At 42.5% G+C, this 25,002-nt stretch overlaps 1 protein-coding gene across 3 annotated transcripts in view; it reads left to right on the plus strand.

Moving 5' to 3' along the window:
* Positions 1 to 25,002, plus strand: part of ARHGAP26 (Rho GTPase activating protein 26) — a 608,729-nt gene that overhangs the window by 238,277 nt on the left and 345,450 nt on the right. For all 3 annotated transcript variants that reach the window (XM_073651266.1, XM_073651268.1, XM_073651267.1), the window contains exons 13-14: positions 2,711 to 2,776; positions 8,225 to 8,299. In XM_073651266.1, the coding sequence (XP_073507367.1) occupies positions 2,711 to 2,776; positions 8,225 to 8,299 (141 nt within the window). The remainder of the gene's footprint in view (positions 1 to 2,710; positions 2,777 to 8,224; positions 8,300 to 25,002) is intronic.

Genomic DNA, 25,002 nt, shown 5'->3' on the forward strand with positions numbered 1-25,002 from the left:
TAATGTCCTTAAAAGAAGTCAAAATACAGGCTTAGTATTGTGTGTGTGGCCTCCACGTGCCTGTATGACCTCCCTACAACGCCTGGGCATGTTCTTGATGAGGTTGCGGATGGTCTCCTGTGGGATCTCCTCCCAGACCTGGACTAAAGCATCCGCCAACTCCTGGACAGTCTGTGGTGCAACGTGACGTTGGTGGATGGAGCGAGACATGATGTCCCAGATGTGCTCAATCGGATTCAGTTCTGGGGAACGGGCAAGCCAGTCCATAGCTTCAATGCCTTCATCTTGCAGGAACTGCTGACACACTCCAGCCACATGAGGTCTGGCATTGTCCTGCATTAGGAGGAACCCAGGGCCAACCGCACCAGCATATGGTCTCACAATGGGTCTGAGGATCTCATCTCGGTACCTAATGGTAGTCAGGCTACCTCTGGCGAGCACATGGAGGGCTGTGCGGCCCTCCAAAGAAATGCCTCCCCACACCATTACTGATCCACTTCCAAACCGGTCATGCTGAAGGATGTTGCAGGGAGCAGATCTCTCTCTCCACGGCGTCTCCAGACTCTGTCACGTCTGTCACATGTGCTCAGTGTGAGCCTGCTTTCATCTGTGAAGAGCACAGGGCTCCAGTGGCGACTTTGACAATCCTGGTGTTCTGTGGCAAATGCCAAGCTTCCTGCATGGTGTTGGGCTGTAAGCACAACCACCATCTGTGGACATCGGGCCCTCATACCACCCTTATGGAGTCGGTTTCTAACCGTTTGTGCAAGCACATGGACATTTGTGGCCTGCTGGAGGTCATTTTGCACGGCTCTGGCAGTTCTCTTCCTGTTCCTCCTTGCACAAAGGCGGAGGTAGCGGTCCTGCTGCTGGGTTGTTGCCCTCCTACGGCCCCCTCCACGTCTCCTGGTGTACTGGCCTGTCTCCTGGTAGCGCTTCCAGCCTCTGGACACTACGCTGACAGACACAGCAAACCTTCTTGCCACAGCTCGCATTGATGTGCCATCCTGGATGAGCTGCACTACCTGAGCAACTTCTGCGGGTTGTACAGTCCGTCTCATGCTACCACGAGTGTGAAAGCACAACCAACATTCAAAAGTGACCAAAACATCAGCCAGAAAGCATTGGTACTGAGATGTGGTCTGTTGTCCCCACCTGCAAAGCCACTCCTTTATTGAGGGTGTCTTGATAATTGCCAATAATTTCCATCTATTGTCTATTCCATTTGCACAACAGCATGTGAAATTGATTGTCAATCAGTGTTGCTTCCTAAGTGGACAGTTTGATTTGCAATGCGCAATACATGTTATGCCAAAACTGTAAAAGAAGAAGAAAAAAAAAGGGTTGGCGACACTATTTTTTTTTTTGCCGGTGTTCCAAAAATATACATTAACTGTATACATTTGGCGTTCTTGTGACTGTACTGAAACCACAGAATAATGTTAATTGCTCATTTTACCTCAGTGGATGGTGTAATAAAAAACTCAAAATGTATTGGTGGAATTGCTGTTTTTTTTTGTTTGTTTTTTTTCCTTCTAAGTTTCTCAGTTCTGTTCAATATATGCAAACCATTCCAGAGTTATTCATTCTGTGTAATGTTCATTTGTAAAAATGAAATCGGAATAACACAGAGAGAAATCCCAGTTACTGAGCTGCTTAATTGAGTCTTATATTTCATTACTTTGACGGTTTCAGATCTCTTTCAGGATGTGAGCTGAATGCCTTTAGGGTATCATAACTTTGTACAAAATAAATATTTTATCTCACTGTAATAAATTCCCAGGCGAGCCTTTCACTTTGCAGCACTTCAGTATAATAGAGGCCAGTTTGTGAAAGTAATAAGATCCTATTGCTATTCCACTGGGATAAATAGATTTGGCTGCTAATACCATCCCCAAACTTTTCATTTCAGTTCTCACAAGTACAAGAATTTTGGTCTCAATATACACCATACAGCTATGATTTTAGATTAGGTCCCAGTACCACTTAGTCACAGATATATGATGAATTTTCCATTAGGATTAGTAAATTTAGGCTCTTTTGGACTTGTCTCTATAGCTTTGGAGGTATCCTTTTCTGTTAAACTGGACTTGTCACCAAGTCAATTTTGCCATTTTTGTTCTTTCAAAATCGATCTTGCGGTTCTAGAAATATAGGCCGTTTTATTTAGTGCTAAATATTATGGTCTTTTCCAAGGGGGCGTTACTCTTGGGATTATCTGAGGGCATCTGTTTAGGCTGCTCTGCAAAATTACCCTATCAGAAACGTTCCCTGAATTGCCATAAAATGTACACTAAATAAAAAATCCAGTTGTGGTTTTCTGATTTGTATAGTGAGAATAATATAAGGGCAAAAACCATCCACTATAAAAATGCAGTAGAGGGTTGAGTGACATTTCCTAAAACCCACAGTAGTATTTAAGCATGGGTTGCATCAGCTTTGGGGAGCATCATCAGACCACACCCTAAAGCAAAATGTGAAAAAGGGGAAAAATAATTATAACGATATGTAAATCAGGAAAGCGGTAGAGTCAAGAACAATCTGAAAGCTAGAAGATCATTGTAATTAGGACATGGGGGAAAAAGTTTTATTGTTATGGTGATTTTTATCTTTGTATTATTCAGCTGAGTCCTATGAAAAAAATGATATATAAAAGGCTTCGGATTAATTATGGTGTCAGGTATATTCTAAACTTTGTCTTTTCTATTAGCTGCCCAGCTGGACAGTATTGGCTTCAGCATCATCCGGAAGTGTATCCAAGCTGTTGAAACGAGAGGTGAGCACATGTGCCACAGATGGCATTAAGCTTAGGTCAACTGAATAATCAAGGCTACACAGATGTCTGTAACATTGCTTTTATCTTACCTGTCAGGAAACAAATTGAGATTAGTCATCAGTGGGAGAATACTGTTTGAAATCTGACATGGTTTTTGAATTTAAAGGTATTCTTCTGGTTATACTTACATATAGGTACAAAACAAAACCTGTGCCCTGTTTTTGTGAGCCTTTAGCCTGGACTTTTGTCCAGGGCTATGGAGTTCGAGTCGTGAAGTCGGAATCGGAGGCAGTATAAAATGGACCGACTCCTAAAATATATAATAAATTGGGTACAGTAATTCAATGCAGTTTGTGGGGAATATTTTTTTCATAAGAATTTGGGAAAGTTATGAAATGTCCTATAAATATCTATCCTAGTCCTGGGGACCTGCTGACTTTCCTATGGTATCATCTGAAGGATTAAAAGGATAAGTCTATCCTATATATCTATAAGACGCCCCCATTACTAACTGCGTAGTAAAATGGTCGCCGCTTTTTCAATAAATACACAGCCAAAATAAAGTATTTTAATGAAATACAAAACACGTTTTTTTTTTTTAAAAAAAATTTATTGTACAGATCCGCGAAGCCATCGATCTTCTGAAAAAAAAACGTAAAATAACAAACAACCATATCCCTCACCTGTCCGCCGTCAACGGCGCAGTCCACGTACCGCCAACGATTGTCCCACGGCGATCTGGGTCACTTCTACAGCAGTGACATCAGCAATCACTGATGACACTGCTGTAGAAGACAGCAGTATACACTGACGGGTGTAAAATCACCCCTGTCAGTGTGCATTACTGTGCAGGAGGTCACTGGGGTTCATCAGGTGAAGATAAGCTGATCAGCCCTGGTGAGCTCTCTCCACAATCACCCTGGGAACGTTCTTCAGCTGATCGCTCACGTGACCACAGGTCCTGGAAGTACAGTATACTGCGGGGAGCGAGCACGCTCCCTGCAGTATACCGCCGTTCGCCGGGAGGAAAGGATCGCTGGGACCGAGGACAGCGGGGGCTGCCGGCAGGTGAGTATATGGATTGTTTTTTTTACTTTTTCTTTTTTTTCACTGCCGGTGGTTCCTGTGTCTGCTGAGGAGAACTACTGCTCCCCTCAGCAGCGCCGCTCTCACTGTTATCAGCGGGGGCGGCAGTCGGATGAGAGGAGTTGTAGTCCTCCTCTCCCGACCTTGGTACCACCTGCACCGCGTTTCCCGCTCACTGGCTTTAATTGAAACTCAGCAAATCCGCAGGTAAAATCTGCGTTTCTTTCAGCAATGCTAATCCTGAGCGGAAATTTCCGCATCATGTGCACAGCACATAAGGTTTAGCATTGCATTAGCTGGCAGACCTATTAACAAGCGTTTTTACAGCGTTTCTGCTGTGAAAAAAATGCTGCGAACACGCTTCGTGTGCACATAGCTAAACACAGGAATACTCAGCTCAGCGAAGCGCACCTGTGTTCTCTAAGAGAGAGTACCAGACTCCACTTGCAGCATCTTATCTACCAGGGAACACAAGGATTGGTCGACAAAGATATTGAGGGAGAGTCTGGAGGCCCCCATACACATTAAACTATCTGCTGATATCAGCGGATGTGGCTGCCTTTTTCCTAAGGCCACGATCACACGTTCAGTATTTGGTTAGTATTTTATATCAGCATTTGTAAGCCAAAATCATTACCGGGTGAGAAATGCTGAAGTGGTTACTTGTTTCTATCATACTTTTCCTGATTGTTCCACTCCTGATTTTGGCTTACAAATAGTGATGTAAAATACTGACCACATGCTGAACGTGTGAACGTGGCCTCATAGCTAATGGTGATTTCATTTGTTGCTTGTTACTTCTGGCAGCAAGCTTTTAACAAAATTGGACTCCTTTCTCCTTTGGCAGCTGACAATATAGACCCTACTTAGTTATCGAGCACAAAAAAATATGAGCTACACTAACATGGTGCTGCAGAGCAACCAAAACAAAAAAAAAAAGTGGAAACATTAGGAAAATATTTAAGAACACTTCTACCCACAAATTATTTGAGGGCATCTGTAAAGCATTTAGAATGAGGGTGAAGAGTTATATTTTCCCCTGAAGGTATAGAAAATTGGGGTGTTGCTACATCGGACATGCACCATCATTCCAAGCAGATGAGTTTAGAATATATATTGCTCATCAACCTGGTAAATACAGTCATGACCGAAAGTGTTGGCAAACTTGAAATTGTTCCAGAAAATTAAGTATTTCAGCCAGAAAATTATTGCAATTACACATATTATGTTATACACATATTTTTTTCCTTTGTATTGAAACAACACAAAAAAATGAGAAAAAAAGCAATTTGGACATAATTTCACACAAAACCCCAAAAATGGGCTGGACAAAATTGTTGGCACCTTTCCAAAATTGTGGGTAAACAACTTTGTTTCAAGCATGTGATGCTTGTTCAAATTCACCAATGGCAAGCAACAAGTGCTGGTAATATGAAAATCATACCTGAAACCAAATAAAAAGGGGAGAAGTTGACTCAATCTTTGCATTGTGTGTATGTATACTGACTAAGCATGGAGAACAGAAAGAGGATAAGAGAACTGTCTGAGGACTTGAAAACCAAGATTGCTGAACAGTATCAACAATCTCAAGGTTACAAGTCCATCTCCAGAGATCTTGATGTTCCTTATTGTGCGCAATACAAATATGTGTACAACCTGTAGCTAATCTCCCTGGACGTGGACAGCAGAGAAAAATTGAAAGGAGGCAATGCAGGATAGTTTGGATGGTGGATAAGCATCCCCAATCAAGCTGCAAAGAAATTCAAGGTATCCTGCAGGCTCAGGGTATCAGTGCAAACTATGGGTGTCAGCGCATTGGTATCAACGCAAACTATCTGTCGACATTTGAATGAAATAAAACGCTATGGCAGGAGACACAGGGCATAAAAAAGCTAGACTGCAGTATACCAATATGTACTTGAGTAAGCCAAATCCTTCTGTGAAAGTGGCTTGTGGACAGTTGAGACCAACATAGAGCTTTTTGGTAAAGCACATCATTCTACTGTTTATTGAAAATGGAATGAGGTTTACAAAGAAAAGAACACAGTACCTACAGTCAAATATAGTGGAGGTTCAAAGATGTCTTGGGATTGTTTTGCTGCCACTGGCAAGGCATCATGAAATCTGAAGGTTACCAAAGGATTTTGGGTCTCAATGCAGTTTCAAAAAGCTGGGTTTGCATCCTAGGTCATGGTTCATCCAAGAAGACAATGATCCCAAGCAAGAAGCACCCAGAAATGGAAGGAAACAAAGCGCTGGAGAGTTCTGAAGTGATCATAGAGTCAGGATCTAAATCTCATTTAAACACCTGTGGAGAGATCTTAAAATTGCTGTTGGGAGAAGGCACCCTTAAAATATGAGAGACCTGGAGCAGTTTGCAAAATTCCAGTTGAGGTGTAAGAAGCTTGTTGATGGTTATAGGAAGCGATTGATTGCAGTTATTTATTCCAACGGGTGTGCAACCAAATATTAAGTTGAGGGTGCCAACAGTCTTGTCCAGCCCATTTTTGGGGTTTTGTGTAAAATGATGTCCAACTTGCCTTTTTTTTCCTCTGCTTTATGTGTATTCGAAAAACACATTTTGTATAACAAAGCATGTGTAATTGCAATAATTTTCTGAGAGAAATACTTTTCTGGAACAATTTCAAGGGTGCCAACACTTTCGGCCATGACTGTATTTGTCTACTTTTCAGCTATATTGCATTCTGAGTTTTTGTTTTTCTATGTTTGGACCAAGTCCTTGCCCGCAATTTGTAGAGTTTATTGGAGATTTGGATGATTTGTCAATTTAGCAATTCTGTAGAATAAAATAATGGCAGTGAAGTTTTATAGTCTGCTGCAGTTGACCGTTACAATTAGGATACAAGGAACCAATTAAGTCTGCTAAAAACAACTTGACCTTTTCAGAACATTTTCTGATTTCAGAGATGGACGGTGGCCATTGTTCTGAATATTAGCGTTCACTATTTTAGATGGATTCACTTGCGTAAAAGCAACTACTGAAAGTGCTCATTCATAAAGTTGTCAGAAGTCTATTTAATATGGTCACTAGACTGAAGTAGGATGTTACTGATTTTGCGCACATCTGGACTTTTTAGTCTTTGTGTGACTCTCAGACAATTGTGCTGCCTATACAAAATATTGCAGTCATTCCTTACAGTTCTTTGCTTCTTTCTGTGTCATAAGACCTTATAAACTGCTCAATGTTATATACAGTGGACAAGAGTCATCACACCCCTGTTAAAATGCCGAGTTTTCGTCATGTAAAAAATCATACCAATAAGAATAATTTCAGAACTTTTTCCACCTTTTAATGTCAGCCATAATCTATACAAATCCATTATGAAACAAGCTGAAATCTTTTTGAGGGGGGAATTAAAAAAAAAAATAAAAAAAACTAAAAAAATGTAGTTGCATAAGTGTGAATGCCCTCCTATAATTTGGGATGTGGTTATGTTCTAGCCAATAACATTTAAACTCATGTAAAATAGTAGCCAGTACACAGCTGCCATCATTTACGGTAATTCTGATTAACCACATATAAAGTCTAGCTCTTCTAGTAGGATTTTCCTGACATTTCCTTAGTTGCATTTTAAAGCAAAAGCCGTAGCCTGTAAACCGCTTACAAAATAGCAAAGGGATCTTTTTGAAAGTTATCAATTAGGAGCAGGGTACAATTTTTCAAGGCATAGAGTATATCATGGAAGACAGTGTGAAGACAGTGATCAAGAAGTGACTTAAATTTGGCACAACATTGATATTACTTAGAACTGGAAGTCTCTAAAAAATTAATGAAAAGAGACAAAAAGAAAATTGGTCTGGGAGGCTGCCAAAGGGCCTACAGCAACATTAAAGGAGCTGCAAGAATTTCTGGAAAGTACTGCTTGTGTATTCTTTATATGTCTGGCCTATAATAAAATTCAAAAATGTATCTTGTGCAGGAGACCATGTAAAATTTATAGCGGAAACTAAAAACTATGGCAGTTATTTTTTTCCTGTTGTGCAGATAGTTAATAAAAGTTAATCAATAAATTGTATCCGCCTTAAAATAATATCACCAGCTAAAGATTGTTTTGTAGAATTAATCTGCTTGTTTGAGATTATCTATCTATCTATATATATATATATATATATATATATATATATATATATATATATATATATATATATATATATATATATATATATATATATATATATATATATATATATATTGTTTGTTTTTTTAAGGTTTTGTTGGCTTCATCTACTACACAAGGTCCAGGAAACTTTTGAGTTTGCTTCCGTTTTAATAATAAGGTTTCTTATCAAGAAATTCATTGTTTATAAGTTCATCTATTAAAATCCTGCTTTTCTTCACAGGAATTAACGAACAGGGGCTTTACCGAATTGTTGGTGTAAACTCAAGAGTTCAAAAACTGTTGAGTATTTTAATGGGTAAGTGCTGTGAAATAAGGATGTGAGTAGTGAGCAATTTTCTTAATAGAAAAAGTATTCTGCAGTAATTATGTCAAATTCATGCCCAGTTTCTATATTTGTTTCCATAACTGATATACAGTAACTATGTAGTTTGCAGATCTTCTTTCCTTTCCCCAGCACTCAGCATCTCTAGGCTGTGGCAGCCAGCCAACTGAACATCTGTGGATAACTTTTAAAAATCATTAATTTAATATGCTCCAAGGATGTGGACTAAAGTGTTTGTAAGCTAAAAAACAGCACAATCATTGGTAACAATTGTGTGCAGATTAGACATAATGACTGTAAAGAAAGGTCATTTCTTTGATGGTCAAACTTACGCATATTTTTATTTTACATAAAAGAGCTAATTCCAACATCCAAAAATTGTTTCTGACTATCTTTTTCATATAACGGACTGTGAATCAGAAAAGAATTTTTGTTGTGAAACAGTGTTTGCTAAAATGGTTGATTTAGTACAGCAAGGATGTCTCCATTTAGTAAATAATAGTCTTCATGGCTTTTATTGACTTCCATTTTTGCCGATCCGCTCCATAGGCCCATATGCACCTAGAGCAGTTTTTCTCAATTCCTGTCCTCAAGGTCCACCAACAGATCATGATTTCAGGATTTCCATTCACATTGCACAAGTGATGGAATTATCACCTGGGCAATGCTAAGGAAATACTGAAAACATGACCTGTTGGTGGACCTTGAGGACAGGAGTCCAGAAACACTGACCTAGTGTAGTCCAAAAATGTAATTTTACCATACGTTGGGTCATTACTCATTGGCTTGAATTTTTTTCCACTATATAAGGCCTCCTTCACACGCCCGTGTTTACGATGCGTGTCATTCTTTTTATTCACAGATACCACACGTACCAATTATAACCTATGGGCTGCTCGTATGTCCGTGTTTTTACACTGTGTGTCCATGCAAACCACATGGAGACATGTCTATTTTTTTACCGGCAGTAAAGATGACAAGGGCCAATATAAGGATGTGTCCATAAAAAATACCGACAGCACACGGATGGTATTCGTGTTCCGTCCATGAGCTGTCTGTGTTAAACATCACAAAGTATAGGAGAAGCTTTGTCATTTATTTCTCACTTTATCCATACCAGAAAAACACTGATGAGGCCTTGAGAAAGCGTGTTTTCACACAAAATTGCATTGGCCGACGGGGTTTTCATTAGCACAGTTTAGCAGTTTCATGCTTCAATAAAAGGTCAACACTTTTTCTTACCTGGATTATAACCACCTGCTTACCCTGGGTGCTGAAGGACTACTCTCTCCTCAGACGTTATGATATTGATTCATAGTTTAACTTTCATTTGTTCAGGAAAGTTTTGGATAAACAGATTTTATGCTGAGCTCGATTTATAACATGGCACTAAAGTATTTAGAAATCGAACTATATATTTAGGACTCTCTTCATGCTCACTTGTAGTTGAAAATCCTCCCCTACAACAAATGGCAATGTGTCCGTAGTGCCAAGGACAGGATTATCTGATGATCATTTGGACAATAAGGCTGTTCATATCTCTTATCGAAAGTGATTACCTTCAGTAATTAGATTACAATTCCGGGTCCTCTCTTCTCCAGAAAGCCTTTAGGCTTAGAAGCAGATCTTTGTATCTCGTAATCTTTATAAACAGCTATATCGGGATCAAGAAGCGTTTAACCTTATAGGCATATCCTATTCTGTAAACCATTTCATGGCCATTTGTACCATATCACAGTATTGCTGGCATTTTAGCTTTAAATGTAATCATAAGAAGAAAAATTCACTAGCAATGATGAATAGGAATAAGGGCATGGACCTGGAATCCAAAGATAAAATAGTCTTTGCCATGATAGAAAACCATGTTTACCAATAGAACAATGTTCAGTATTTCTTACTCATGGCAATAAGTTGTAGAATTGTTTTATTATATTAAATGTACAGGCTGTTTTTTCTAGCTTCTGGTAGGGGCCGGGCTGATGATGGATCGCCAAAGACATACTAATAGGAAATTTAGATTGTCCCCCAATGGGGACAGCGATGAAGATGTCTGTAAAGCGCTGTGGAATTAATGGTGCTATTTAAGTGAGTAATATAAATGAATAATAAATCTTCACGGTTTACAAATGACAGCATATCCCTTCTTTGCTTCTAATCATGGCTGAGTAAAATGCTGACTGCCTGCTGACATCAATAGACAGAGCATGAGCGCTTACGATGTCTGTGGTTTTAATTTCAGTGTATGACATTTCTGCTATACATTTTGCCAATGTAAGGGTTTGGGGCCATGGATAAAATTACTTGAAGCTTAGTTGCTATAAATGTATATATTGAATAATTTTGATCCTTTTTTTAAGAGAGCTGGATATTAAAGCTGTGCACTCACTATAGAGTCCATAAGAAGTGGCCAACCACATTTAATCATGGACATCAGGAAAATAAAAGACTAATATATCATTATTACCGTATTTTTCGGACTAAGACACACCAGACCATAAGACGCACCTAGGTTTTAGAGGAGGCAAATAGAAAAAAAAATGTAAGTAAAAAAATGTGGTCACGATGCACTGTTAAGGGGGAGGGGGTCTGCTGCTGACACTAGTATAGGAGTAATGTCCCTCAATTCTGTTTATATCCCCCATCCTGGTATATGTGCCCCCCTTCCTATTATACGTGGCCCCCATCCCCATCCTGATATGCATGGCACCCCAATCCCCCATCCTGGTACGGATGGCACCCCTCATGCCCATTCTGGTATGCTTGGCACCCCTCCATTCTGGAATGCATGGCACCCCTCCATTCTGGTATGCATGGCACCCCTCCATTCTGGTATGCATGGCACCCCTTCATTCTGGTATGCATGGCACCCTCATCCTTATCCTGTTATGCATGGCACCCCTAATCCCTATCCTAGTGTGTATGGCACCCCTAATCCCTATCCTAGTATGCATGGCACCCCTGATCCCCAATCCTGGTATGCATGGCACCCCTCATCCCCAATCCTGGTATGCATGGCACCCCTCATCCCCAATCCTGGTATGCATGGCACCCTTCATCGTTATCCTGGTATGCATGGCACAGCAATTCCTATACTGGTATGCATGGCACCCCTAAACCCCATCACGCTGCTGTTAGAACCCTCCTGTTAGTTTTTTCTATTTTGCTGGTCACATGACTTTTTGCCTATTTAATCCAGCTCCGCCCTCCTGGCCTTGCTGGACTTCAGTGTTACATTTACTCTTAAGCTAGCCAGGTGCCTTGTACCTTACTCTGTAGTTTGCTTGGTCTTTTGACCACTAGTACTTCTGTTTGTTTGTCTTTGCTCTGCTACAATTTCTGCTTGGAGGTGTCCAACTATATCACAGTCCTTAGTTCTTTTAGGGACCCCTCCCTTATATCTATAGGTCTGCATTCAAACTAGCCGAGGACTTAGGCGGGTCTGTTCACAAGGAACAGGTCCCCCGCTGCATCGTAGGGAATCAGCTTAGTCCTATTGTAGGGACAGTTTTCCTATCTTTCCTTAGTGTTTGTAGCAGTTCATAACTGTAAGTCCAGCCCAAAAATAAAACACTCTAAGGAAAGAAATCCTGATTTCAGCATGGTGTCGGTTCAGGAGTTGGCTCAACGCCTGCAGGGACTGTCTTTGGAGGTGGCCGAGCTCCAGCAACACGTGAGTAGCTGTCCTGGAGCGCATTTTGTCGAACCGAAGGTAGGACTGCCAGATTTTTTTTATGGTAAACGGCAAGATTTTTTTTCCTTTAAAAACGCTTGTTTATTATATTTTCGTTTAAGACCCAGATCCTCGAGGAATGAATCACAGCGCATTGGGTTTATAATGTCACTTTTGCGCAAAGAACCACAGGGATGAGCCTTTTCTCTACAACCTAATGATCCATGTTTTAGATCTGTGGAAAATTTATTTTCTGCTATGGGGTTGTTGTATGATGTTCCTGATCGAGTCTCATCTGCTGAAACTGAATTAAGACGTTTGAAGCAGGGATCAGGTGATGTAGAAAATTATTGTACATACTTCAAAAGATGGTCGGCTGAAGTGGAATGGAATGACTCAGCATTAAAATGTTTGTTTCTTGATGGTCTAGGTGAAAGGGTTAAGGATCTGCTGATTGCCTTCCCAAAACCTGGAACCTTGCAGGAGGCAATGCAATTAGCCATACATGTGGACAGGAGACTGCGTGCTAGGAGTAATGAAGAGAAATCTACTGCTATGGCAGCTCCTAGTTTTCAGAGGGTCTGTTCGGAGGGTGGAGAACCGATGGAGATTGGGGCGATGTCACCCCACTCTCAGGAAAAAGACCGCAGGTTTGCTAAAGGATTGTGTTTTTATTGCGGTAAATCTGACCACTTTATTAAGAACTGTGTGCTTCGTTTGAACAAAGAAAGAAAAAAAAGAGGTCAGTTACGCCCGCATAGCTTGTTTAAACTCAAAAGGAGTATTTCTTTCTGGAAGCACCTCATTTCAGGAGGAGTTGATTGAATTTCGGGTATTTGTGGATTGTGGTTCTACACTCAATGTGGTTGATGAGGGTTTTTTGGAAAAATTTCAATTAGAATCCAAACTTTTGTCATCTCTGTGGTTGCTCTTGATGGCTCTCCCTTGAAAGGTATTACTCACAAGGTTTTGGAATTTCCCCTCACCATTAATGGTATCCACCAAGAGAATTTGGATTTGGCGGTATTAAATAATTTGCCTGCTCCAGTGGTTTTGGGGTTACCTTGGTTAAAATTGCACAATCCTGTACTGGACTGGTCTACCAATGAAATTAAGTCTTGGAGTCCTAAGTGTTATGATAGATGTTGCAACGGTCGCATTGCTGCTGTGGAAAGAGGGGAATTACCTGTACCTATTCAGGATTTTTGGAAGTTTTTTTCTGAGGAGGAGTCGCAAGTTTTGCCTCCTCATAGGGACTATGATTGTACTATTGAGTTTGTCCCTGGAGCAACTCTTCCCAAGAGTTGCTTATTTAATCTTACTATCCCTGAGAGAAAGGCCTTGGAGCAATACATACAGACAAGCTTGGCCGCCAGTCACATTAGACCTTCTAAGTCACCTGTGGCTGTTGTATTCTTTTTTGTAAAAAAAAAAAGGACAGCGGTTTATGTCCTTGTCTGGACTTTCGCGAAATTAAGAAAATTACAGTACGCAATTCCTACCCACTGCCATTAATTCCTGACTTGTTCAACCAGTTAGTGGGGGCCAAGTGGTTCTCTAAGATTGATCTCCGAGGGGCATACAATTTGTTACGTATGAAGGAAGGTGATGAGTGGAAAACTGCTTTTAACACTCCAGTGGGTCATTTTGAGAATCTGGTTATGCCCTTTGGTCTTACCAACGCACCAGCGGTTTTTCAGAATCTTATTAATGACATCCTAAGACCGTTGATCGGTAAGAATGTGGTGGTGTATTTGGATGACATTTTGATTTTTGCGCCGGATCTGGAGTCTCATTGGCAGAGCATACGTGAGGTATTGCAGTTGTTAAGCGACAATTCACTTTTTGCTAAGCTGGAGAAATGTGAGTTCGCTGTGCAGAGAATTAGTTTTTTGGGCTACATTATCTCCAGCGAGGGCTTTGAGATGGACCCAATGAAGGTTCAGGCGGTTCAGGAATGGCCTAGGCCTATTGGTTTGAAACCAATACAGAGATTTTTGGGTTTCGCCAATTATTACAGAAAATTCATTAAGAATTTTTCTATAATTGTTAAGCCGCTGACCGATCTCACCAGGAAAGGTGCGAATACGGTCCAGTGGACTACTGAGGCCATTGAAGCTTTTGTGTATCTCAAGGAGAGGTTCAGTTCTGCCCCCATCCTTATGCAGCCTGATGAGACCAAGCCTTTTTTGGTCGAGGTTGATGCTTCTTCGGTGGGGGTCGGTGCTGTTTTGTCACAGGAAAACAAGGATGGAGTACATCCCTGTGATTTTTTTTCAAAAAAATTTTCTGAGACCGAACTTAATTACGATGTCGGTAATCGGGAATTGCTGGCGATTAAACTCGCATTTGAACATTGGCGTCATCTCTTGGAAGGTGCTAAATTTCCCATTCAGGTTTTTACTGATCATAAGAATCTGATCTATCTTGATGCTGCCAAGCGCTTGAATGCCCGTCAAGCTAGGTGGGCACTTTTTTTTTCGCGGTTTAATTTTTCTGTTACTTACATTCCGGGTACCAAGAATGTAAAAGCTGATGCTTTATCTCACAGTTTTTCTCCCATGGTTGGTACCGAGGAGGAGGAGAGCATTTTACAGGAAGGTGTTGTGATAGCAGCATTGGACTCCATTTTGGAAGATGGGATTCTGAAAGCCCAGGAAGATGCCCCATCTAACACTCCCCATGGGAGGTTGTTTGTGCCTAGGAACTTTAGGAGAGATTTGTTTGTGGAGTGTCATGAGTCTCGGTTGGCAGGTCATCCAGGAATTTCGGAGACTAAGTGACTTGTAGGTCGCAGTTCTTGGTGGCCTGGGTGGCAGAAGGAAGTCATTAAGTGGGTGCGTCAATGTACTGTGTGTGCTAGATCTAAGTCTTCACATGCTCCTGCTGCGGGGTTGCTTTGCCCTCTGGAGGTTCCTAGTGCTCCTTGGACGCATCTTGCTATGGATTTTATTACTGACCTTCCCCCCTCTGAAGGTTTCACGGTCATCTGGGTGGTCATGGACCATTTTAGCAAGATGTGTCACTTGGTTCCCTTCATCAAACTGCCCTGCGCCAAGACACTCGCTAAGGCTTTTGTTAAAGAAATTGTCAGGCTCCATGGCGTTCCTACCGACATTGTTTCTGATAGGGGACCTCAGTTCGTGGCTGGTTTTTGGCGTGCCTTTTGTGACAGGTTGGGAGTTCATTTGTCATTTTCATCTGGTTATCATCCTGAGTCTAATGGACAGACAGAAAGAAAGAACCAGGATGTTGAACAGTTTTTGCGTTGTTTTGTGGCTGACAATCAAGAGGGGTGGTCTGAGTTTCTGCCACTGGCTGAATTTGCTCTTAACAACCATACATCCTCTTCTGTTGGGTGTTTTCCTTTTTTTTTTGTTGTACTGGGAGACATCCGTCGTTTGGGTCATTCTCCAAATTGGTATCGGCTGTGCCGGAGGAGGAGAATTTTTCCGGTGATTTGGAGAGCGTTTGGACTGATGTACGTCGTAACCTTCAAGAGGATAACAAAAAATCCAAGAGGTACTTTGACAGGAAACGTCAAGAGGTTTTGTTTACTGTTGGTGACATGGTTTGGTTGTCTTCTAGGAATCTGCGGTTGAGGATTCCTTCTAAGAAATTGGGCCCCAAGTTTGTGGGTCCGTTTAAGGTGATTCAGGTAGTTAACCAATCTGCTGTTAGGTTGGAGGTTCCTGCCTCCTGGAAGATTAATCCGGTGTGTCATGTTTCCTTATTGAAAAAAGCTGAGGTTTCTGATAGGGAAGCCACTGTCTCTATTCCTCCGGTGGAGGAAGATGGTGCATATGAAATTTCTCGCATTCTTAATTCTAGATGGCATAGAGGGAGATTGCAGTATCTCGTCACTTGGAAAGGTTTCGGTCCCGAGGATAACTTCTGGGTAAGGGCGGATGATGTCTCTGCTCCTAGACTTATCGGAGTGTTTCACAGGAGGTTTCCTGATAGACCTGGGCCTGGAGGATCCGGAGGATCCTCATAGAAGAGGGGGTACTGTTAGAACCCTTCTGTTAGTTTTTTCTATTTTGCTGGTCACATGACTTTTTGCCTATTTAATCCAGCTCCGCCCTCCTGGCCTTGCTGGACTTCAGTGTTACATTTACTCTTAAGCTAGCCAGGTGCCTTGTACCTTACTCTGTAGTTTTCTTGGTCTTTGGACCACTAGTACTTCTGTTTGTTTGTTTCTTTGCTCTGCTACAATTTCTGCTAGGAGGTGTCCAACTATATCCCAGTCCTTAGTTCTTGTAGGGACCCCTCCCTTATATCTATAGGTCTGCGTTCAGACTAGCCGAGGACTTAGGCGGGTCTGTTCACAAGGAACAGGTCCCCCGCTGCATCGTAGGGAATCAGCTTAGTCCTATTGTAGTGACTGTTTTCCTATCTTTCCTTAGTGTTTGTAGCAGTTCATAACAGCTGCACATAAAAAAATAAATAAACACTTCTCCTTGCCTTTCTTCCCAGTGATCCAGCGCTGCGTCCTGCTCTGCTACCAGCACTGATCTCACCATGTGAGCTGCGCATGGCGTCACTGCCATGCCCTCAGAAGGTGAGATCAGCTGCGGAAATGCTGCCCATGCCAGGACTGTGTGCGTGGGGAGCAGTGACTATATTCTCCTTAATAGCCGGCACACAGTGTAGCTGCAGCGTGGCTCTTGCTACTGTCGGGTGATCGCGTGTGCCTGCTATTAAAGAGCATGATTATTCACCCCTCTCCACTTCCATGGGCTTGGAGAAGGCTACACTGTGTGCCGGCTATTAAGGAGAATGAATATTCTGTGCTCCCATTTGACAACATTTGCTCTCATTACAAAGTGTATAGTCTCATAAACATCTGCAGATGCCCAGACTGTCATTCTTCAAGCACTAGTATATACCCCTCGTGCTCCAGAGTTGTGGAGGGGAAAAGGGTTTCTTAATCAGGGGCTGCTTTTCAGAATGAGAGCAAATTTGCGGAAATGGGGAGGCAAAATATTAGTATTTTCCACCCAAACATTGACCTTCCCACCCCACGACCCCCGACATACCCACACACTTTAGAACTACACATGAAGTGGACACTGATTTTAGGACTCAAATATGCTTTGTTTTATTTCTCCCTCCTGATGTGATTGTGATAAAAGTATATGAAGACGACATTCACATAGAATTTGTGTAGTGGTTCAGTACATTTCTTCATATTATGATCAGAGTGCCTGACGTTATTTCTAGCCCTGGCTTTCTCCTGCAACCTTGCATAGATGAATTTCTCATTTTCTGTTTGGCTTCTTATGTTAGTCTGTCAACAGAATGATTGCTTCTGCCGCTGTGGTCACCGTGGCAACATGGGTCACTACCTTGTTACATAGGTGATGAGACTGGCTGGCTTCATGTTGTACAAAGAGTCGATTTTAATTGTAGAGATATGGCTGTACTTATGAATGAAAACAAATTATTATGACTTCTTTCCATGATTTCCTAACCTGATATATTATCATGGCACAGTTTTACAGCATTCACTGTAGCGCAGAGCTGGGCAAACTGGCACCTTGGCAGTTCCAGTCCGGCCCACAGACCAAAAAAGCCAAAAGGCAGAAAGAGTGTCCCAAGACTGAAACATGCTCTTGCATGCCACTTCGCCGCCGCCCACTGTTACCGCTATCCACATCCTTGGGATGAGGACAGCAATGTATACACTGGTGGAGGACAGCGACTCTGGAGGCTCATACTGTATTTAGGGGGATATGTGAGGGTTTATGCTGTATAGAAATGTTTGGGTGAACACTTTCATATGTTAACTAGTTGCCTGCTCCTGGCCTAATAATATGATCTAGTGCATGCAAGAAAGAATAACATCAGACACACACAGTCGGATGTAAGCTCTCCTTGATCAGCTATGGCACAGCTCCAAGTGTCCTTTATTCAACTCCAACATAGATTTATATAACCTCTGTATATGGGCTCGGTTAGCCCCAGAATGTGAGTAACCAGATGTATTGATTGATTAGTCCATGGGCAGATCCATGAGGTCATCAAGGTGGGTTGGTCCATGAGGTAATCAGGGTGGGTTGGTCCATGAGGTCATCAGGGGGCGTGATCCATGAGGTCATCAGGGTGGGTTGGTCCATGAGGTCATCAGGGGGCGTGGTCCATGAGGTCATCAGGGTGGGTGTCTCCAAGCGATGTGTCGCTCTGATTGGTTAGTCCTTCTATAGAATTCAGCTTCCTCCCAGAACTTCCTTGTATGACAGGATGTAGTCATAAGTCCAGTTGCCATCTTCCATAACAGAGCATGGTGTGATGAAACAGGAAATGGCAGCCATCTTTTGATCTAAACAAGCTTATGTAAGGTGAAATAATGCACTTTGTGGGTCTTTTCTCTCAATCTCCTATGTCTTGAGGTTAATTAAGTATTTGATCCTATGGCTCTCCTCAACAGTCCCCCCTAAATACTTTATTAACCTTCTGTCCCTACTGTGGTTCCCTCACTCATCAGTGTTAAGTGTCACTATGACATCAGAGGCTTCATGGCAATATGGATGCTATGGACATCATAGAATGTGTGACCAATTATGGGTATTTCAGTAGGTATATAGGAGCGCTCTACCCGTGTCCTGGGGACTTTCCTACCTGCTTCACCTCAGTTCCCTACCTGGATGCCCACAATTGTATCACAACACTAATGGATCTTCTTGTCTCTGGTCCGTATTATACCACCAGGGATTCTTTGGTAACATTTCCCTTTATAGATGAACCTAATCACCTTGATAATAGCATAATGGTTTGTGCATCACTGGTCAACATTTCATGCCATATCAGAAGTATATCCAAAGGAAATTAACACTACAAACAAACTCGCATGCACCTACTCTGACTGCCTAGTTGGGGACTGTAAAAGACTGAAGGGGGCCTAGCTGTTCTATATCTGCAGAATAACTAACCTCTTGAGCTAGGAAAGTGGGCACTGATGGTTCTACTCCTGTCTCGATCATGTTCCTTACACAAGGAAAAACACAACAATAATAGCTGCAATAATTAAGACGAAAAGGATAACAATGCCTATCTGAGCTAGCCACCTCTGCCATCCATTCATCCTTGAAAAGTATTGGTCCCAAGGATCTTCTGCACCTGAATTCATTTTTAATTCTTTTTGTAGAGAATTCAGCTTTTTTATGGCTACTGTAACCTTCCCAGTGGGACCTGTGTTATCTGGAATATAGGTGCAGATTTCACCATTTTGCAAACACCTCCTTTTTCTGCTAATATCATGTCAAGGGCCATTCTGTTTTGAAACGCCATTATCGCCATAGTTGGTCTGCTAAACCTTGAAGCGCTTCTCTAGTGTAATTGACAAATCTCTGTTGATTATAATAGATGTAATTGATCCAGTCTATATTTTTATTTATGGTCACTAGGGGTAAGATAAATGATTCGAAACCTTCTTTGACTTGATCTCTGGCTTTAAATTCATCTGGTACCCCCCTTGGAATCACTATAGCATCAATATAAATGTGGGGGTCGAAACTGCCTATTGGTTCCGAAATGGTTTCCCTTTTTGTTCTGTGGAGATCTTCTGAAGTTAGAGCTTCCCTACCTTTTGCTGCTATGTAGAAGGGCATTATGGCTTTGGCTAGTGTACATTCTCCTATCCATTCTCTTTCTAAATGAGTTCTGATCTTCATGTCTCCACATATCCAGAAAACATCAGAAATAGACTGGGTTTGGTTGATCAGGTCTCCTCTGGTTGCATCACTATATCTGCTGCAATATCCCTTTGTGAAATTACCCCAAAATGTGCTCCCTTCGGTACTGGTATAACAGGTGTATTTTCCCGGGTATATGGTAATGCCTTGACCCGGGTTAGGTGTTTCTGTGACTATGGGGTACTTCTTTTTCCAGTTTTCGCAATTCATTCCGTCAAGGGATTTGTTAGTGAACAGACTCAGAAAACATTTTTTCCACATCTGGGAGTAAGTCTAGAGGGACAGATCCCAAGTGGGGTCTCACTCCTGCACAGACAAAGCAATTGGATTTATTATATTGATTGGCTGTATATTTCATCCACTTCAACCATAAGTTGGTCTCAGTGTACCCCGTTTCAACGGCAAGAATATCTTCAAATGTGGGATTTGCAACAGCTATCATTTTGTTAAATTTTTGGATACGGAACATTATGGAGTTTGCGTGTTTATTATCTTTCGTTGACATTTCTTTTATGTCCGCTAATTTGAACATACCCAGCTGGGCACAACTGGCACACACACCATATACATATGTACCCAGCAGATAGGTGCCCTTATCGCCAGGTTGAGGCTTCTCCAGGTTGAGGACTAAAGGATTACATTGGCCGATGGTATCACAAGGCTTAAGAACTTTTGTACGAGAAAGTGTCATCCTAGTGAGTATTGATTTACCCTGTGGATCTTGTTTATTTAAGGTTGTGTTTGGTCTATACCCCTAATCTTCACCAGTGTTCCACCCGACCGCCCTCCGTGAACTACAAGTTTGTCCCCATCCATCTCCCGTAACACATATATATTGTTGCCCTGATCTCAGTTGTGCCGGTTGACTCATTGCGGAGGGTGAGGAAACCCATTGAGTATTACACTGTACTACATTACAATAATCCAATTTGAAAGAAGCAACATGTGCTGTGGTGTTATACCAGAACATGATCACCCCCCTTGCTTAGGTGATTGCGACCTGTTGTGCTCCTACAAATGAGTATAGAATGGCACAACACACAAAGTAAAGGATATGCAACATTATGTAGAAGGTTCTGATGGAGGCACAAACTTCTTGCAGTGGGAGGCTTGTATCCACCTCGGTCTTCCTTCAAGTTTGACTGAAGTAGGAGTGGTCAGGAGCACTTGGTAGGGACCCTCAAATCTCAACTCAAGGGATGTCTTTCTGGTGAACTTCTTTACCAGCACGTAGTCACCAGGTTGGAAAGTGTGAGTACCTTCACTGAAATCTGGATCTGGAATGGATGATAAAACTCGTGCATGTGTTACTGACAATTCTTTAGTAAGGGCAATGACATAATTTACAAGAATATCACTTCCTAAGGATAGCTGTTGTGGAAAATGTTGACCCAACCTTTTAGGCCCCCCAAAAAGAATCTCATATGGTGTGAGTTTAGTGGGACCCCTCGGAGTGTTTATGACTGAATATAAGGCAATGGGCAAAATGTCTGTCCAAGGAAGTTTGACCTCCTGACTGGCTTTCAGTATTTTTTTTTTTCTAGGTGCCATTTAGCCTTTCTACTTTACCACTTCTCTGGGGGTGATACGGAGTATGTAAACCCAAATCGGCCCCTACCAATGTCCATAGTTCCTTAGTCAGTGCTGCAATGAATGCTGGTCCTTGGTCACTCTCAATTACCTCTGGGATTCCAAATCTGCACACTACCTCAGTCATCAGTCTCTTAACATTCACTCTGGCAGTCATGTTGGTTACTGGATAGGCTTCAGGCCATCCTGAGAACATGTCAGTCACAACCAGTACATACTCATACTTCCCTACTTTTGGCATTTGAATATGATTGATTTGAATTCTTTGAAAGGGATAGAGTGGTTTAGCCAAATGTTTCTGAGTAACTTTCTGAGGCGGTGCTGAATTGCATGTTGCACACACAAAGCAGGACTTGCAATATTTTTGGGTGACAGTAGAAATTCCAGGTGCCATACAAGTCTTCCAAATCAAGTCATTCATCTGATTCTTGCCTCTATGGGTGATACCGTGTGCCCATTCTGTCACCGAGGGATACAGATTACGAGGTAGACAGATCTTTTTGTTCCTCCTCCAGACTCCATCTTCATTTTTTTTAGCTCCTGCTTCTTGCCACGATTTCTTTTCATCATCCGGTGTCTTGTCTTGATTTAAATGTATTAACTTCATAAGAGGCTTTGAGGCCCTCCTTCAGTGTCGAGACACGTACACCACTGCTTTCTCTTTCCTAAATGAATCCACAGCATAAGTTTTTGCTGTTTTGTCAGCAAAGAAGTTCCCTCTTGCTTCTAGAGAATCCAGTCTCCCGTGAGCTTTGATCTTGATCACCGCAACCTCCGAAGGTAGATCTAGAGCGCCCACAAGTTCGTGTATGGCAGCAGCATGCTTTACAGGAGTTCCACTGGATGTGAGGTATCCTCTGGCTGCCCAGATAATGCCGAAGTCCTGAGCCACTCCGAAAACATATCTTGAATCCGTGTAGATGTTGACCACCTTCTCAGCCGCTTCCTGACAGGCCACTGTCAAAGCCTTAAGTTCTGCTTCTTGTGCCGACATGTGTGGTGGTAGAGATCCAGCTGAGATGACCTGGTCATGTCTAACCATGGCATATCCCATATGGAATCTTCCTGTTTCATCTGTAAATCTGGAACCATCGTTGAAGAACGTCAGGTCAGCATGCGGGAGTGGGTCTTCAGACACGTTTCTCTTGGAGGCTGCTTCTTCCTGCATCTGTTTGAGACAATCATGATCCCCTGAGTGTGTAAAGGCGTCTTCACCGAGAGCATCAGTATCATCATCCACAGCCCCCCTGGAAAGAGGAAGTAGCGTGGACGGGTTGAGGATGGTGCCGCAGACAAGAGTGACATTATCCAGAATCAAGAGAGAACATTGGAGTCTCATATGACGCTGCAGCGACAGGTGTTTAGATTGAGTTTGGTCAAGAATAGCTTTTATGTCATGTGGAGCCATTAAGAGAACCGGATGTCCTAAGATGATATCAGAAGTTTTGTCCCGAAGCATATGTGCAGCATGTACGGCTCTGAGACAAGTCGGGGAAGCTTGAGACACCGAGTCCAAGCGGACAGAGTAATAGCCGATGAGTCTTGTTCTTCCCCCATGTTTCTGTGCTAGGACTCCGGAAGCATGTCCTGCCACTTCACTTACAAACAAGTAAAAAGGTAGTTAATAATTTGGGATTCCAAGGGCTGGTGCAGACTGTATGGCCTGTTTAAGAGCGTAGAAGGCTTCCACGGATTTGGGACGTAATGGAAAAGCTGACTTCTTGAGGTCACCATACAACTATTGCATAAGCTTTGAGGCATTGACGACAATATGTGATAAGTCCTAAGAAAGCTTGTAATTGCTTAGGTCCTTTTGGTAGATGAACGGTCTCAATAGCAAGTTTCCTTTCACCTGTTAGGTGTTTCTGGTTTGGAGAGAGACCGTGGCCTAAAAACACAACTTTCGGCTGACACCACTGAATTTTGTTGAGGGACACCTTGCAGTTTTGTTGCGCAAGGTGAAGGAAAAGACTGAGACTCGACTCTTCAGCTGTCGCCTGTTCCGGACAACATAGTAGGAGATCATCCACATACTGAAGAAGGACAACTTGATGGTTAGTCTCTCTCCATGGCCGTAAACAAGAGGCAAGGGCCTGAGAGAAATGACTTGGTGAGTTCTGTGCTCCTTGTGGTAAGACCGTCCAGGTGTATTGTGATCCTCTGTAAGTGAAGGCAAACAGGTACCAATCTTCTGGATGTAGTGGTACGCTAAAGAAAGCATTGGCCAGATCGATGACAGTGAAATGTTTTGCATCTGATGGTATTTCTGACAACAATGTATGTGGATTGGGCACAATGGGACTTTCTAGTACAGTTGCTGCGTTAACAGCTCGGAGATCTTGAACCATACGGTACTTCGGGGCTTCTCCTTTTAATGTCCTCTTCTTTACTGGTAACAAGAGCGTGTTACAGAGAGAGTTACATTTGACTAGTGCCCCATTTTCCCGGAGAGCCTTGATTTGAGTGCCCAAAGACTCTTCCTGGGCAGATTTGAGTGGGTATTGGGGCACCCTAGGGAGTTGAACTCCAGGTTTAAGAATGACCCATACCGGAGGTACAGCAAGACGTCCAATATCTTCAGGGCCAGTAGACCATAGAGTAGATGGGACCTGTGACATCACTTCTGGTGGAACACTTGAGGTGGTGGTAGCAGCTTCGTCCATCATCATGAGCAGAGGTGCGGCTTGAAGTTGACACTCTTCACTTGGATCAAGCGGGTCAGTGATGGTGATGGTGAGAGCATCTGATGAATAGGCGATGGTCGCTCTTAACTTTTGAAGAAGGTCTGCTCCCAGAAGGTTAGTAGGACAAGTGGGGGACACGACAAGACACATAAACACATCTTTGTATGGTCCAATCTGTATTTTGCGGATGAGCTTGTTAGAAGTAGGCTTGCCATCTACTCCCACGAATGTCACGGCTTCAGAGGATTTCGGATCGGGAAAAGGCAGGTCCTGTAATCTGATAACACTTCTGGCTGCACCAGTGTCCACAAGGAACGGTAAGGGTTTGCCTTGAACGTTGATACTTACTTTGGCAATCTGCTCACTAATATTCGCATACTCTAAGATACGAGTTATTGCCGCGCGTAATTGTCGAGCACTGACATCTGGATGAATAGGGTCAAAAGTAGGGATTACAGTGTGTATGATCATTCTACAAGGAAGATTGCCAGATTTAGTCACCGCTATGTCCCCAACAGCTATCTGACCACTCAACAATGATTCAACTGTCAGTTTGAATAGTCGCCCCTCCTGCTTCCACTATAGCTCTAGCCACACCTCCGTTGTGCTCTAACCGAGGGTCGGCAGCATTAACAATAGCGTCCGTTTCCATTGTCGTTATGTCACCCTTACCAACCACCAACAAGGGTCCCTCAGGAAGTTCTTTTTCAAACATGGGTTGCCAACATTCCCCCTTTGTGCTTCCTGTGATGTTGGTGTCCCCCCCCCCCCCCCACACCCCACCACAGATTGAGCCTCTCCTTGATTCAGTGGCCACCGTTCCATACAGGCCATACAGGTGTGCGCTCGGCTGCGAGAGAGACTGTGAGGTACTGGGAATAGAGTTAAGTAGACTGCGTGAGCGTGCTGTTGTAGCGGAAGTGTTGGGAGGAGAGGTCGCTGCTTGAAGTAGCTCATGTGGACGTGCGACTGAGTTGCCAGTGGAAGTGATAGTGGAAATGGGCGGTGCTGGGGACGATCCAGGTGGGAGAATAGCTG

The sequence above is a fragment of the Phyllobates terribilis genome, unplaced genomic scaffold (assembly GCF_046119375.1).
Source record: "Phyllobates terribilis strain yellow unplaced genomic scaffold, ASM4611937v1 Scaffold_11__3_contigs__length_659146591, whole genome shotgun sequence".
In the NCBI taxonomy this organism is placed as follows: domain Eukaryota; kingdom Metazoa; phylum Chordata; class Amphibia; order Anura; family Dendrobatidae; genus Phyllobates; species Phyllobates terribilis.